Source organism: Urocampus carinirostris, chromosome 7 (assembly GCF_059441175.1).
Source record: "Urocampus carinirostris isolate Australia breed hairy pipefish chromosome 7, RoL_Ucar_1.0, whole genome shotgun sequence".
NCBI classification, from domain to species: Eukaryota; Metazoa; Chordata; class Actinopteri; order Syngnathiformes; family Syngnathidae; genus Urocampus; species Urocampus carinirostris.
In genome coordinates, this window is record NC_142355.1 from 7,642,541 (window position 1) to 7,658,938 (window position 16,398).

General features: G+C 40.2%; 1 protein-coding gene across 2 annotated transcripts in view; it reads left to right on the forward strand.

The window, feature by feature from the left end:
- Positions 1 to 14,656, forward strand: part of plekhg7 (pleckstrin homology domain containing, family G (with RhoGef domain) member 7) — a 44,260-nt gene extending 29,604 nt beyond the window's left edge. The window contains exons 12-17 of one of the 2 annotated variants that reach the window (XM_088339628.1): positions 1,526 to 1,641; positions 6,080 to 6,167; positions 6,230 to 6,309; positions 10,274 to 10,385; positions 10,465 to 10,562; positions 14,409 to 14,656. In XM_088339628.1, the coding sequence (XP_088195754.1) occupies positions 1,526 to 1,641; positions 6,080 to 6,167; positions 6,230 to 6,309; positions 10,274 to 10,385; positions 10,465 to 10,562; positions 14,409 to 14,519 (605 nt within the window). In that variant the 3' untranslated portion in view covers positions 14,520 to 14,656. Of the gene's footprint in view, positions 1 to 1,525; positions 1,642 to 6,079; positions 6,168 to 6,229; positions 6,310 to 10,231; positions 10,386 to 10,464; positions 10,563 to 14,408 lie in introns of both variants that reach the window. The other variant, XM_088339627.1, reaches the window with a different exon arrangement.
- The last annotated feature ends 1,742 nt before the right edge of the window (positions 14,657 to 16,398 follow it).

Sequence of the window (16,398 nt, forward strand, 5' to 3'; positions counted from 1 at the left end):
AATTATTTGAATGCAATACAAACTTTTTCTTCTTTTTCCCTGTTTTTTTTGTACTTTTTTAAAATTCCTTTTAAAAAAATCTCATTGTGTTTATTTTTTCCTAGCTGTCACTTTTTTCTTTTTGTTCTCTATTTTTTTTTTCCTTTATTTGTTTTTCATTTTCTTTTTTTCTGGCTTTTTTCTGAATGTTTCCTTTTTTTCCTTTTTCTTTTTTTCTCAGCTTTTCACTACTTTTTCATTTTGGTATTTTTTTCTTTTTTGTTCTATTCCCGCCCTTCCTTTGTCATTTTGTGCATAGTTTTACATAATATTTGGTCATGTAGGGATTAAAGAAGCAAAAACAACCCGAAGAGCCGTTTGGTACCCGAAAGAGACGGTTATTTTTAGTGAGCCGAGCTAAAGAGACCGGGTCTCGAAAAACTCTACTGACTTTACTCAACTTCGTTTTACTTCGACATTGACTTCAAAATACTGCATTCAGAACACAGCGTCAGGGGAACCCGTGTATTTTTACATTCATGCACTGTAACTTTGACTTAATCCGCTTTTTAATTAGCAATTTCGAGCCCTAATTTTTGTGAGCTGGCAAGATTTTCTTGTGCGCAAAATAAGCTCTGGGTAGTGCGCAATTGTGCACACACGCAGCTTATAGGGAACATTGGCCGTCAGTATCATGCAAATGAGTCAAAATTTGGTTCCTTTACATGATTTGACTCATTTCTTTGTGTCCTCCTTATTGCACTCTGTCTCCTAAACACAGAGACATCATCACTGGTATTGATCAATCACATGTGCCTTCAAAAGAAAAACAGGGGAAAAAAGTTAAGCTTAGATTAGGTTGCAGATCGATCCTCGGGGGGAAGCACCAGGGCCTCGAACCTATGGATTTCTTCTTGGCTCTTGGGATCACGAGTAGACCAGCATTTTCAGAGCAAAGGCACCGGACCGGAACATAGGGGGAAGTTAAATCTGAATGATATGAAGGAGCAAGTCCAAGTATTATTTTGTATAATACCAAGAGAACTTTGAAATCACATCTTAGGCTAACAGGGAGCCAATGCAAGTTAGCTAAAATCAGGGTAATGTGATCAAACTTTCTTGTCTTAGTTAAAAGCCTCGCTGCAGTATTTTGTACCAGCTGAAGGCTCTTGATTTTGCACTTCGGTAGACCGATATACCTGTAATTTGAATAAGTTTATATGTTACTGTAAGGGAATACAGTTACATGCCTACTGTATACCAATTATGTCACACCGTTACATGAATTGCTTTAATCCCCAAGCCTGCGCTCATCACAGTATTCCTTTACACATTGTTTGTATTAAGTTCTTAATATAATGTGCAATTCAGCAATTTTGAAAAGGAAAACCCAGAATTGTCAAGTTGTTTTTTTTAAAATATATTTCCATAATGCCTTCCCTGATTTCTGTCTCATGACTGTAGCTTTTACGTGCCAATGTATTGAATGCATACTCAACCCCTGCCGAGCCATTTTTGTGATCAATTATGTTGCCTTTTCCTCAAGGTGACCTGGAGGGCAAGGTGAAATGGTTGGACAACTACCAGAAGGTCAAGCAACTGAGAGATGCGCTGGTGTGGCTGCCATTGTGGGAGCGGGACAAGCGGGCCTTTGTCCCTGAGGTAGGTTGGTCAATCCTGACGGCCGATACTTGCATACTGTTGGAGAGGTACTACTGCCCTCCCAAAATCGGCGTCAAATGAAAATCAATGTGGACCCTTTATCACGATTTCTCATTTGATTGTTAAATGTGAGCCACTCTGCCAGAATGAGCTGCAAGGAGCTGTGTTCCATTTTTGGCTACACACAGATAACTGAGAAAAAACAAGGAAAATAATGAAAAAAATATCATTCAATACATTTGATTTGCTATTTGAAAGATATGACTTTCAAACACATTCGCCGAGTTTCATAATCCTCATAAATAGGGAAAGTATCACAAACGGCAAATTAAAGTTCAAATTTCCTGATTTTAGAAAACAAAATTACAGTAAATTCCAGACTATAAGCCGCTACTTTTTTTCCCTAACTTTCAACCCTGCGGCTTATTCAGTGATGCGGCCAATTTATGTAATATTTCTAACGGCCGCCAGCGGCGCCAGAGTGTTGCTACCATTAACTGCCCAGTCACAGGCACAGTTTTGCTATATTATTATTATTAAAGCTTTAAAAACTCTCTCAGTGTACCGTCTTTCTTTGTAAATATGTGTAACCCATGTATAATATGTATTTGCAACTGTATATTTTCGTAATGTATTTATTTGTATTTATTTTAGACACTTATTCCGATATGTTTTGCACATGTGAACGAAAAAGGAGTGGCGGAAAAAACGCGGGGTGCCGAGTTTAAGTGGGGACCGCTGAAGGTGAGGGACAGACAAGGAAAGAAGAGGGGGTAAAAAGTTGGTTGAAGAAAAAGGAGTTGCGTGAGTAAATGTGTTCATCTGATATATTTTTCCCACCCTTACCTTTGGAAATATACACTTTTTTCCTTGGATTACTTTCAACGGGACCCAGACTCTGCAGGTCTGCATCAAACCTTAAGTACCGATATCCTTTTCCGTTCATTTTGCCGGCTGTGATTTTTGTACTGTGGACTTGAATGAAGGACATTTAGTTTCAATCGCGGGACTTGAAGTCGGGTTTGGGTTAATTTTGTGTTTGTGTTACATGTTTAAATGTGGGCGCGTGCGGCTTATATACAGGTGCGGCTTGTGTATGTACAAAATCGGTTTTCCTCTTAAAATGTGGTTGGTGCGGCTTATAATCAGGTGCGCTCTATAGTCCGGAATTTACGGTAGTTCTTATTGTGTATTTAAATCAATATGTGCTGAAATGTCTCAGTCTGGCCATATTCTTTTTTTATGTGTACAATGCTTTTGTTAAAATTACACTTTAGAGTTGGACTATCCCTTTAACTGTAAAAACATTTGAATGACATCACACCAAAAAACAAAGACCATTTTAAACGTGATTTTTCTCAAGGTTTTGATCAGAAAAGGGTGGATGGAAGGCCTTCATTCAAATGGTCATGTCTTCAAAATAGTCGATCATAAAGCCTTACCTATAGTATCATTTTAAAGCACATTTCTTATACTTTTCATTGATACCCAAATTTGATTTTTGCCTCTAACTCATTTCGGTAGATCAGGTCACATATGGCTACCAGAGGGCCACTCGTAGCATTAAAGACTGCCTTCACGTACCGATACTTCTAATCCATTCCTGATTTTGCAACACTCTGACCTACCGTAAATTCCGGACTATAGAGCGCACCTGATTATAAGCCGCATCCACAACATTTTAAGAGGATAACCGCTTTTGTACTCATGCAAGCCGCACCTGTAGATAAGCCGCATGCGCCTACATTAAAACATGTAACACAATCACAAAATTTACCCAAACCCTACTTTGAGTCCCGCGATTTTAACTGATTTTAACAGTACACAGTTCAAAAACCACAGCCAGCAAAATTACGGAAAATGATACCGGTACTTAAGGTTTGATGCAGACCTGCAGAGTCCGGGTCCCGTTGAAAGTAATCCAAGGAAAAAAAGTGTATATTTCTAAAGGTAATGGTGAGAAAAATATATATCCACTATTGTCAGGGATCAGAATGGAGATTTTCATTTTCAGCTGAAATAGCCAGGGTCCAGGAATAAAGCAGGGCGGAGCCAACACTACAACCCCCCCCACCCCACAACCCCCCAAGCTCCTGGGTTTTAGGCAACTTACTTGTCCAAAACCATGCTTATATTTATCATTTAAGTAACATTTTTAGAAGATTAAAATAATTTGCCCACATAACTGATTTTTTTGTAAATACTGCAAGATAAGTTCAAATGCAGTTCAGTCCCTGCAGCTTGAGCAACAATGCGGCCAATTTTTCTAACGGCCGCCAGGGTGCGCCAGAGCAATAAAGGAAAGAGTGAGACAGTCGGATTTTGAATTTGTTTGCTACGCAAGAGAAAAAGTGAAAAAGTCGGAATGCCGTTGGGGTTCAAAAACAGCGGAAATCCGCGGAGCCGCGGAAAATTCTGATCCCTGTATTGTCTGCCGTGTCCACAAACACTCACCTTTACCGGTCCCCACTTCCCGTCATTCCCCGCGTCTGTTACGCCCCTTTTTTTTAATTGGTCAGTGCAAGACTTATCAGAATAAGTCTCTAAAATAAATACATTACAAAAATATACAGTTGCAAATACATATTATACATGGTTACACATATTTACAAAGAAAGAAGGTACACCGAGAGAGTTTTCAAAGCTTTAATAATAGTATTATAACTTTCATCCCAAACCGTGCCTGTGAAGGGTAGCAAAACGCTACTAACAACACGCTCGCAATACAGTTAACGGGTCTGTTAAAAAAAACATACCGTATATGTAGAAATCACGGTAAACCTTTCTCATCTTCCTCCCTATAACTGACGTCATCAAAGTTGACCTCGTTTAGTATGGGAAAGAGACTTTATCATATAAACTTCGTCCCACGCTCCCTTATTCAAAAACATGCTAGCAACACGCTCGCAAGGTAAAGTTTGCGTGCAGTAGCTCTGTTTCCTTCTTTATCGGACTGCTCAATTGCGTTTACCTTGTAAGCTGCGTCATGTCAGGCAGTGTGTTGTATTTCCTTTTTTGAATATAAGTGTTAATTTTTAATACTTCTTAAAGCAATCAATAAGGGTACAATGCTTGTGTTATTTTGTGCCTCCTAGTGGTTAAAAACTTCAATCATTTACAAACATCAATGATTTAAATGCTTGTAGGCAATGTTCCCTGTAATTTTCCACGGGTCTGAGCGTTCACACAAAGTCGGTGAGCAACGCTTGAAACAACACTGAGCAACAGCAATCCCAACTGTGGCAACTAAGTCGTTATCAAACATGTCCAAAACTTGACATCACGTTACATTATGCTGAGTTTCTGGCAATGCAAAAAATGTTTTCACTTTTGAATGAATTGACTAATGTATTAATGCAAAGGTTGTACGGCCTACAAACGTCATTTGTTTTTACAACAATTCTTTCACAAGATTTCCATTTCTTTTTTTTCCCTGTATCTTTTGTCGCATACTACTAACATTTTTGAGGGCTTATTTAGTCGGTTGCACGATACACAACTGTATTTAATCACATTTTTTAGTGGAAGTACAATGTTGACAACAAGATTGACTTGGTATAATTGGAAATTATTTGAATGCAACACAAACTTGTTCTTCTTTTTCCCTGTTTTTTTCTATTTTTTTTTTAATTCCTTTAAAAAAAAATCTTATTGTTTATTTTTTCCGAGCTGTTACTTTTTTCTTTTTGTTCTCTATCTACTTTTTTCCTTTGTTTCTTTCTTTTCTTTTTTTCTGGCTTTTTTCTGAATTTTTCCTTCTTTTTTCTCTTTGTTTTTTTTCCTCAGCTTTTCACTACTTTTTTATTTTGGTATTTTTTTCTTTTTTGTTCTATTCCCCCTTTAAGTCATTTTGTGCACATTTTACATAATATTTGGTCATGTTGGGATTAAAGAAGCAAAAACGACCTGAAGAGCTGTGTGACCCGAAAGAGCCGGTACTTTTTAGTGAGCCGAGCCGAAGAAGCCGGTTCTCAAAACTCTACTGACTTTACACAACTTCGTTCCACTTCGACCTTGACTTCCAAATACCGCATATGGAACACAACGTCAGGGGAACCCTTATATTTTTACCTTCATGCACTGTAACCTTGACCTAATTCGCTTCTTACTTAGCAATTTCGAGCCCTGATTTTTGTGAGCTGGCTAGATTTTCTTGTGCGCGGAAAAGCTCTGGGTAGTGCGCAATTGCGCACGTGCGCAGCATAGAGGGAACATGGCTTGCAGGTCAAGGTCAAGAAATTTGATTATTTTTCATAACATGAGGCTCACTTAAAGGGAGCGGACATGATTGTCCGCCATCTTGCTGCGTTCAGATACACGAAAAAGTGGTCAAGTATTACAAAGTGTCCCTTTAAATCATTCAGCCTCGCTTTTCATGGAATACAGACATGCGTTATGGGCTCCGAATCTGAGGCTGCTCCGTCTTGTTTGCCTTCAGACAGTGAAGCATCTGCTGAAGGCGGTGACCTTGGAGAATCTCATCTCGCACCGGAGTCTGCTGCACGACGGCAAGCTGGTGCTCACAGGTGCGCCCGAAACTGGCTTAGGGGGCGCTCTCACGCCGTCTCACAGAACATCTCTTCCCCAGAGAACGCCAAGTTCATCGACGTCTACCTCTTCCTCTTTGACGAATTCCTGCTCATCACCAAGATCAAGAGGAACAAGAAGGTGCGTCGGTGGGGAGATGCATTTGTTAGCAAAAAAAAAAAATCGAATACCGTAAATTCCGGACTATAAAGCGCACCTGATTACAAGCCGCACCCACCACATTTCGGGGGGAAAATCGATTTTGTACATACACAAGCCGCACCTCTATATTAGCCGCATGCGCCCACATTGAAAAAAACGCAATACAAACACGAAATTAACCCATACCCGATACAGTCCAAAAAACACAGCCGTCAAAATGAATGGAACATAATACCGGTACTTAACATTTAATGCAGACCTGCAGGTGCCCGTTGAAAGTAATCCAAGGAAAAAAGTGTATATTTCCAAAGGTAAGGGTGGGAAAAAATATATATCCACTATTGTCAGCCGCATCCACAAACACGTCTCACCTTTACTCCACTTCCCGTCAGCCCGCGTTTGCGCCGCCTCTTTTTTCTCATTTGCTCGTACAAAACGTATCAGAATAAGTTTCTAGAATACATTACAAAGATATACAGTTGCAAATACATATTATACATGGTTACATATATTTACAAAGAAAGACGGTACACCGAGAGAGTTTTCAAAGCTTTAATAATAATATTATATCTTTCATCCCAAACCGTGCCTGTGAAGGGTAGCAAAACGCTACTAGGAACACGCTCGCAACACAGCTCTGTTAAAAAAACATGCCGCACTTGTAGTGAGCACGGTAAGCCGTCCTCATCTTCCTCTTCATAGCTGACGTCATCAAAGTTGTCTTCCTCTAGTCTGGGAAAGAGACTTTGTCATATAGACGTCGTCCCACGTTCCCTTATTCAAAAACGCGCTGGCAACTCGCTCGCTCCTTCTTTATCAGACTGCTCGATTGCTTTTAGCTTGAATGTTGCGTCATGTGTCTTTCTTTTTGCAATTTGCATGATGAAGATATGTCTACACTAATTTGTGCACAAGCTAAAAAGTTTCAGTCTAAATCTTACCTTTTGTACTCGAGCGCCGCTGGCAGCCGTTAGAAAAATTACGTAAATTGTCCGCATCACTGAATAAGCCGCAGGGTTAAAAGTTTGGGAAAAAAGTAGCGGCTTATAGTCCGGAATTTACGGTAGGTTTCCTCTTGTACAACACCCCTGATTAATTGATCTTGTTTGTATTCAATTTTGAGCGTTCCTCCCTTCTTGCCACCTTCCCAAACAAATATAATTTAAGATAACGAAACCTAATGTATGAAGTTGAATCATGAAACCGCCCCAAATTCAAACTTTCTTTATAAAAGTACAGTGTTTATTTTACCTGTGAAAAGTGATGGGTCCCGGGTACTCGCATGCTCAAAAATCTATGGGTCCCAACAGAGATCTATGACTCCCCAAAATTTAGTGTGCTCCATGCCCTTACAAACGTATTTTCCCTTACAAAATACAAATATATCTTTTCTTTTTCAAACATGTTTATTTATGTAGTTTAACATGTTATATTGTACATGTGTTTCGTTATATCATATATATTGTTAATGAACATTTTGTTGTGAGACACTGAGTTGCCTGACATGAATGAGATTTATTATGAAAAAAGTTCAAAAATGAAGTCGCTTGTACGTTCACTGTAGAAGGAAAAAATATATGCAAATATAATTAAGTAGAATAATACATTTTCTTATTCATATTATGAATTCATTTTCTGCATTAAATTATTGTTGGTAATATACTGATTAAACGGGATCACCACAAACCTGTCTTTTTTTCACTTTCTCCTTTTATACTTCCTTTTTTTCTTAACTTCTTTATACAACATAATCATTCGTAATATAACGCATCAAAGCAAGTGAGCCGTTGGAGAGCCGCTCTTTAATGAGTTGAGCCGAAAAAGCCGGTTCTCTAAAAAGAGACAAACTTTCACTACACAACTCGAACTGGAGATCGGCGTGCAGACGAAAACTCGAACCGCGAGACCAAAACAACAATGGTGGATCTGCCTGACGAAATCTGACGGTAAATCTTTGTTAAAAAATGATAATGACAATTTTGTGTCAAAAAAGTTGCGTCCCGGGGACGCACGTTGATTTGACACGAAGCGTCCCCAGCAAAAATAATGCGTCTAAGACGCAGGGACGCGGGCAAACGAGAACACTGAAAGTAATATTATTTAGCAAATACATCCTGAAAGAGTACAGACTTCTTCTCTGCGGGTGTTCTGCTCTCTGGTACACAATTTTAGCTGAAATGGCTTAAATAGGCCAGGACAGGAAAAACAACTTGTAGTAATAAATCTTCAGGATAACATATTAAAATATAACAGTTTATTCTAAGTTTGTCAATGGTCAAAATACTTGAACATCACTACAAGTGCTACAATTAACAATCTAGAAATCTCTCTTCAATTAAAGCCAAAGTTTCTTTTAAATCAGGGGCAGGATCAGTCATAAAATGTCACTGAGCACGGCAACGAATTGAAAAAAAAAATATACAGAATGTAATCAACACAGCCCAGAAGATTATTGGCTCCTCTCTGCCCAGTCTGGAGGAAATTGCCAGCTTGCTATATTGCAACAGTCAGTATTCCAAGGTAATTTTGATGCACTATTGTTAAAATGTAACTTTTTTTTCTCATTGCACTATATGAGGGCTCGCAAGCCATATAGCCTATGGCTCGCGAGCCACATGTGGCCCTTTTCAAGAGTCCACATGGCAATTTTGTACCCTGGCATTATTCATTCCTTTTAGTTTGGGAATTTTAGGGGCTCAATACTCTTCACCCCCTCCAAAAAGAGGAGTTAAAAAAATACTGATAAATGAGCAGTTACCTACCTTAAATTCCAGACTATAGAGCGCAGCTGATTATAAGCTGCACCCTCCACATTTTAAGAGGATAACCGCTTTTGTCCTTACACAAGCCGCACCTGTATATAAGCCGCATGCGCCCACATTAAAACATGTAACACAATCACAAAATTAACCCAAGCCCGACCTGCGATTGTAACTGAATACAAAGTACACAGTTCCAAAACCACAGCCAGCAAAATGGACGGAAAATGATACCGGTACTTAATGTTTGATGCAGACCTGCAGAGTCTGGGTCCCGTTGAAAATAATCCAAGGAAAAAAAAAAGTATATTTCCAAAGGTGAGGGTGGAAAAAATATATATCCACTATTGTCCGCTGCGTCCACAAAAACGTCTCACCTTTACTCCACTTCCCATCAGCCCCCGTTTTTGATTCGCCCGTGGAAAGCATATCAGAATAAGTCTCTAAAATAAATACATTACAAAAATATACAGTTGGAAATACATGTTATACATGGTTACACATATTTACAAAGAAAGACGGTACACCGAGAGAGTTTTCAAAGCTTTAATAATAATATTATAGCTTTCATCCCAAACCGTGCCTGTGAAGGGTAGCCAAACGCTACTAGGAACACGCTCGCAACACACAAAACGGACCTGTTAAAAATATATACGTTATTTGTGGAAATCAGGGTAAACCGTTCTCATCTTCCTCCTTATAACTGACGTCTTCAAAGTCGTCTTCCCTAGTATGGGGAAGACGGATTTGTCATAAAGACGTCGTCCCACACTCCCTTTTTCTAAAACACGCTAAGCAAAGTTTACGTGCAGTAGCTCCATTTTCCTTCTTTATCGGACTGCTCGATTGCTTTTAGCTTGAAAGCTGCGTCATGTGCCTTACTTAATGCTATTTACATGGTGAGGATATGTCTATGCTAATTTAAATTGTGCACAAGCTAAGAAGTTGCAGTCTTCTTCAGCGCATATATTCCACCGGTCTAAATCTTACCTTTTGTACTCGAGCGCCACTGGCGGCCGTTAGAAAAATTATATAAATTGGCCGCATCCCTGAATAAGCCGCAGGGTTGAACGTTTGGGGAAAAAGTAGCGGCTTATAGTCCGGAATTTAAGGTAAATGGGTTCCCCTTTGCTTTTGCGCAGAGGTCCCTGGGCCCGGAAGCCAACACTCTACGCTTGTCACAGAACTTGGAACTGGACCAGTTGCTGAAGGAAGGCTGCACCTTCACAGTTCTGGACCAGCCTGTTTCTCTGGACCGTCTCCAGCTCAGGAACATTGATCAACTAAACGCCTCTAGTAAGTCCAAGGACTCATCTGGGATGTTGTCTTTTCCTTCATTTGTTATGATTTCTCTTTTTTTGTTTGTTTTTTGAAGCATCGGGGCTGCCATATTCTTTTATAATCACGCACCAGAACCGCTACCAGCAGTGCATCGGTGCATTCGTCCTGCAGGCTGGGTCAGAAGCTTCCAAGGTATGCAAATCAAGGAACATCCCTTGGATTCAATTTACTGTAAATTCTGGACTACAGGTGGCGCCTGATTGAATGTCTGGCCTTTATTATTCATCATACAAGTATACGATTGATAAGTATAATAGCCGCACGTGCAAATTTGAGGAAGAAACTCAACTTTGTTTTCAGGCTGTAGGCTTAAACAGCCATGAAAATGAACTCATTCATGTCCATTTTGTACGTTTGAAAAAAAAAAAATCAGCAGGAAAATGTCTCATAAAGAAAAGTAACTACCGTGAATTCCGGACTATAGAGCGCACCTGTATATAAGCCGCACCCACCACATTTTAAGAGGAAAACCGGTTTTGTACTTACACAAGCCGCACCTGTATATAAGCCGCATGCGGCCACATTAAAAGAATGTAACACAAACATAAAATTAACCCAAACCCGGCTTTAAGTCCCGCGATTGAAAATGGATCTCCTTCAGTAAAGTACACAGTCCAAAAATCACAGCCGGCAAAATGAACGTAAAATGACACCGATACTTAAGGTTTGATGCAGACCGGCAGAGTCCGGGTCCCGTTGAAAGTAATCCAAGGAAAAAAGTCTATATTTCCAAAGGTAAGGGTGGGAAAAATATATATCCACTATTGTCCGCTGCGTCCACAAACACTCACCTTTACCGGTCCCCACTTCCCGTCACCTCGCGTTTGTTACGCCCCTTCTTTTTAATTGGCCCGTTCAAAACATATCAGAAAAAGTGTCCAAAATAAATACAAATAATTACATTACAAAAATATACAGTTGCAAATACATATTATACATGGTTACACATGTTTACAAAAAAAGACGGTACACCGAGAGAGTTTTCAAAGCTTTAATACTAATAACATAACTTTCATCCCAAACAGTGCCTGTGACAGGGCAGTTAATGGTAGCAACACGCTCGCAACACGGTAAATGGGTCTGGTATAAAAACATACCGTACTTGTAAAAATCACGGTAAACCGTCCTCATCTTCCTCCTTAGAACTGAAGCCATCAAAGTCGTCTCCCTTAGTGTCGAAAAGAAACTGTCATATAGACGTCGTCCCACGCTCCCATCCACTCCTGATTCTGTGCCCTCCTCTCCGTCACGCAGCAGACCGGCTTTTCGGAACCCGTTGGTGATGGCGGATTATTTTATGCTGCCCCACGCTCTAAGAATCCACTGGCAGACTTGCAAAAAGGTTGCCTTTCCCATGCGGCCAGTTTTAGTGAAAGATTTCTCGCCGCTAGTCAAGCCAAGAAGTTGCAGTCTTCCTCGGCGCATATATTCCACCGGTCTAAATCTTACCTTTCGTACTCGAGCGCCGCTGGCGGCCGTTAGAAAAATTATATAAATTGGCCGCATCACTGAATAAGACGCAGGGTTGAAAGTTTGGGAAAAAAGAAGCGGCTTATAGTCTGGAATTTACGGTAATTGTTCTATGATTAAGACTCACGTTTGCAGTCTCTGTCCTCAGCTCTCAATGTCAATCAACTATGGCAGCAGTCAACAATCATCTGATTGACATGAACATTTACGAAAGAGTGTGACAAAAATCATTATACATGAATACTTGGAATCTTGTAATGAGTACTGTCGGCTGATTGAATATTTTAGTATGGCAAGAGGTGACTAATTATTGGGTATATTATTTTCTATTGTGCCAGAAACTAACGTCATGTCAGGCTGGGATCAGTCTGATGACTAAGTCTGATAATTTCCGTGTACTCCTCCTTAGCAACTATTAACAACATGTATACCGTATTTTCCGCACTATAAGGCGCACCTAAAAGCCTTTATTTTTTTCAAAAGCTGACCATGCGCCTTATAATACAGTGCGCCTTATATATGGATCAATATTAAGTCGCAAAGTCTTGCAACTAATGCAGCAGCCTCCGACTAAATTTCCCCCCGAACGCCAAGTAGTCCCAATGTATGCTGGGATTTATTTACCGGCGTTTCATTGGCTAACCAATGTGTCAATCATCATTTGAATCGATCACTATTGGCTAAAGTTATTCGGAGTTAAAGGGGCGGATCCTTTTTATCATTTACAGGCTAGCATAGGCTAAAGGGGCGAAACAAAGCCTGTAATTGGCCGAAAAAGATGAATGTGTATAGCATGTTGGGTTGACGGCATAGAGACAGTATTTTACTATTCTGTATTGTATTTGTAAATATTTTACTCTCCTGGATTTACTACACTCACGGATATAAGAGGACCATGGTTGCACATTATTATTGAACACAACGACTTCGGTGAGCTACTCCGGCTATATATTTTCCCTGTATCTTGTTTCAGACTGAACTCAATGTTTCTGTGATAAGCGGTGCAGATAATGGATGGAATGGAGTGTCTATTTTTAAATTCTACTCAATTCCAAGTGTTTATTGTCATATGCACAGTAAAGTTGCGAGCGAAAAAGAAAATAGAAACTAAGGCATGGTTGGCATTTCTTGAATCCCAAGACTTTAACCTTCCGAATGATATTTGGAACGATGCATTTGAGTGACATCGTACGGACACCGCATCCGCACTTGCCTACGACACGTATTTGCGTCTTTGCAAGCTTTGGGAATGTTAAGGGTGTAATCAGTTGGACTGAACTATCTGACTGTTTTGTCCACGTTCCCATTGTAGCGCCTTATCATTTGGTGCGTCTTATATATGTCAAATATAGGACCAAGAACTATTTTTTTCGGGGTGCGCCCTATAACCCGGTGCGCCTTATAGTGCGGAAAATACGGTAATTTGTTTTTTATGGAGCTGTAGCAGTACTTGGTTCTCTTATGACTTTGTCATATGTGCTAGGGATGGGAGAGGTAAAGATCAGTTGCATGGCACAGCAAATGTAAAATAAGTTGTGATTGTACTGAAATTTAGTCCATACAGTACAATAAGTTTTGGGAATATTTTTGTTGGACCCGTGTATATTTTTATCCATCCATCCATTATCTGCACCGCTTATCCTCAGTAAGGTCGCGGGGGTGCTGGAGCCAATCCCAGCTATCTGTGGGCAGGGGACACCCTGAACTGGTTGCCAGCCAGTCGCAGGTCACACAGACAACTCTCACTCATTCACACCTAGGGACAATTCAGACCGGCCAATTAACCTGATTTGCATGTCTTTGGAATGTGGGAGGAAACTCACTCAAGCACGGGGAGAACATGCAAACTCCACACAGAGAGGCGGCAGTAGCTTGACTTGAACCCTAAACCTCTGCACCGCGGGGCTGCACGCTAACCACCCAGCTGCCGTGCTGCTTATATACATATGTACTTATCCTTGAAGTAATTAAAGGCATTTAATTTTTCATTCAAAAAATTTTCTTAATTGGTATTAAAATGGGTTAAATCCAATTTTCGGATAACTTAAAAAACATCTAAAAAAAATCTAACATTTATAAATTGGCTTTTAATAATTCACCGATTTACTTGTAGCAACCAACGTCACTCCAATAGTGCTTTCAAAACGGCAATGTGGTTTCAGTCTGGCCTTTCAGAGCAGACGCATGTCTTAGATCTACCCACAATACGCACAGCAACTTCAGACAGAGATGTTTACTTTAGACCATGGGAAACTGTAGAAGGGAGTCCTAGATACTCTTGCTGTTTACCCACGCTTCATTCAATTATTTCACCTTGACATCCAGAGCACTTGGCAGAAATCGCATTGCATCATCCGACACCGCGTGTCTCCGAAATGCATTGTTTTAATTAAACGGTAGGATTCCCTGGTCCGCATCAGTACTAGGCTGCTCGCTAGGGGACGCTCACACTTCCGTTCTGGTTCCCCGGCATTTTTATTGCACGCCAATGTTTTTTTTTTTAATTAGAGGGAGTGGCTGTCGAAGATCGAGGAGGCCGTGTCGGCCATGCTGAAGCTGGACTCTCGGCAGGCCCGCGTCAAAAACGCCTCCTTGTGGTTGGAGTCGTCGCAGATCTGAAGATCTTTCCACACTCCAGACAAACGCGTCCACCTGAACGAGTTGTAGACGACACAGACGGGCTCCGGCACTAGCATGTACAGTACGACGGCTAACTTCTACTGTAGTGTACATTAAAGCTCTCGCATGTTGTACAACTTCCTTCGTATCTCTTTGTATCCGAGGAGCAATATTGGTGGGTGACGGTCTTGGGACGAACGCGGTACAAAAGAACCCCTTACTGGAACCCAGTTACTTTTCTCGGTCACCAGAACTGGAACGCGTCATAAGTACAATTCGGTATCTCGACTGTGGATACGACGTGGAGCGTAAGTGCGTTACTCATTAAATGCAAATAATGAACAGTGATGTTCTCGGTCTGCTGGATAGCTCTAGATTGTTCATATTGTCATAAACAACCTTCGATTCATCAGCGCGCGTGCGCAATCGCGCACTGCCCGCACAATAAAATCTATCCAGCGCAATGTTCCCTCTAAGCTGCGTGTGTGCGCAATTGCGCACTACCCAGAGCTTTTCCGAGCACAAGAAAATCTAGCCGGCTCACAAAAATCAGGGCTCGAAATTGCTAATTAAGAAGCGAACTAAGTCAAAGTTACAGTGCATGTAGGTAAAAATACACGGGTTCCCCTGACACTGTGTTCTAAATGCGGTATTTTGAGGTCAATGTCGAAGTAGAACGAAGTTGAGTAAAGTCAGTAGAGTTTTTCGAGAACCGGCTTCTTTGGCTCGGCTCACTAAAAGGAACCGGCTCTTTCTGGTCCTAAACGGCTCTTAAGGTTGATTTTGCTTCTTTCATCTCTACAAGACCAAATATTATGTAAAATTGTGCACAGAGTGACTTATAGGAGGGGGGGAATAGAACAAAAAAGGAAAAAAATACCAAAATGAAAAAGTAGTGAAAAGCTGAGAAAAAAACAAAACAAAAGGAAGAGAAAAAAGGACATTTTCAGAAAAAAGCCAGAGAAAAATAAAAAGAAACAAAGGAAAAAAGTAAATAGAGTAAAAAGTAACGGCTAGGAAAACAAACAATGAGATTTTTTCAAAGGAATTTAAAAAAAAAATAATGGAAAAAAAAACAGGGAAAAAGAAGAAAACGTTTGTGTTGCATTCAATAATTTCCAATTATACCAAGTCAATCTAGTTGCCAACATTGTACTTCCACTAAAAAACGTGATTAAATACAGTTGTGTATCGTGCAACCGACTAAATAAGCCCCCAAAAATGTTAGTATTATGCGACAAAAGATACCAGGAAAAAAAGAAATGGAAATCTTGCGAGAGAATTGTTGTAAAGCCAAATGACGTTTGTAGGACGTACAACCTTTGCAATAATACATGAGTCAATTCATTCAAAAGTGAAAATAATTTTTTGCATTGCCGGAAAGTCAGCAAAATGTAACGTGACGTCAAGTTTTGGATAATAACTTAGTTGCCACACTTGGGATTGCCGTTGCTCACTGTTGTTTCAAGCGTTGCTCCCCGACTTTGTGTGAACGCTCAGACCCGTGGAAAATTACAGGGAACATTGATGGACAGTATTCAAAAACGGAGGGTGGATTGAATCCCAGAGACAAAATGGATATGAAGTGTCTCGGCTAAGCGTTGATTTTCAAGCTCTCAAGATTGCACAAGCTAAAAATGATGAAAAGTAACCACTTCTAGAGGTCGGTGCACAAGTTTTCTTCCGTTTCTTTTATTATGCGTGTTATGTTCAATGCAAAAGTAACCAATCAGGAAGAACGGGAGATTCACCGAAGGACCTGCTCATGTCAAGGTAATAAGTCCATTTTAGAACGTTATCCAGTATTTTTCAGGGTTGTGTTTCACAAGCTATTTTAAAAACGTAATTTGTTCTTGTATTTGGTCATTAATTTGTTGTT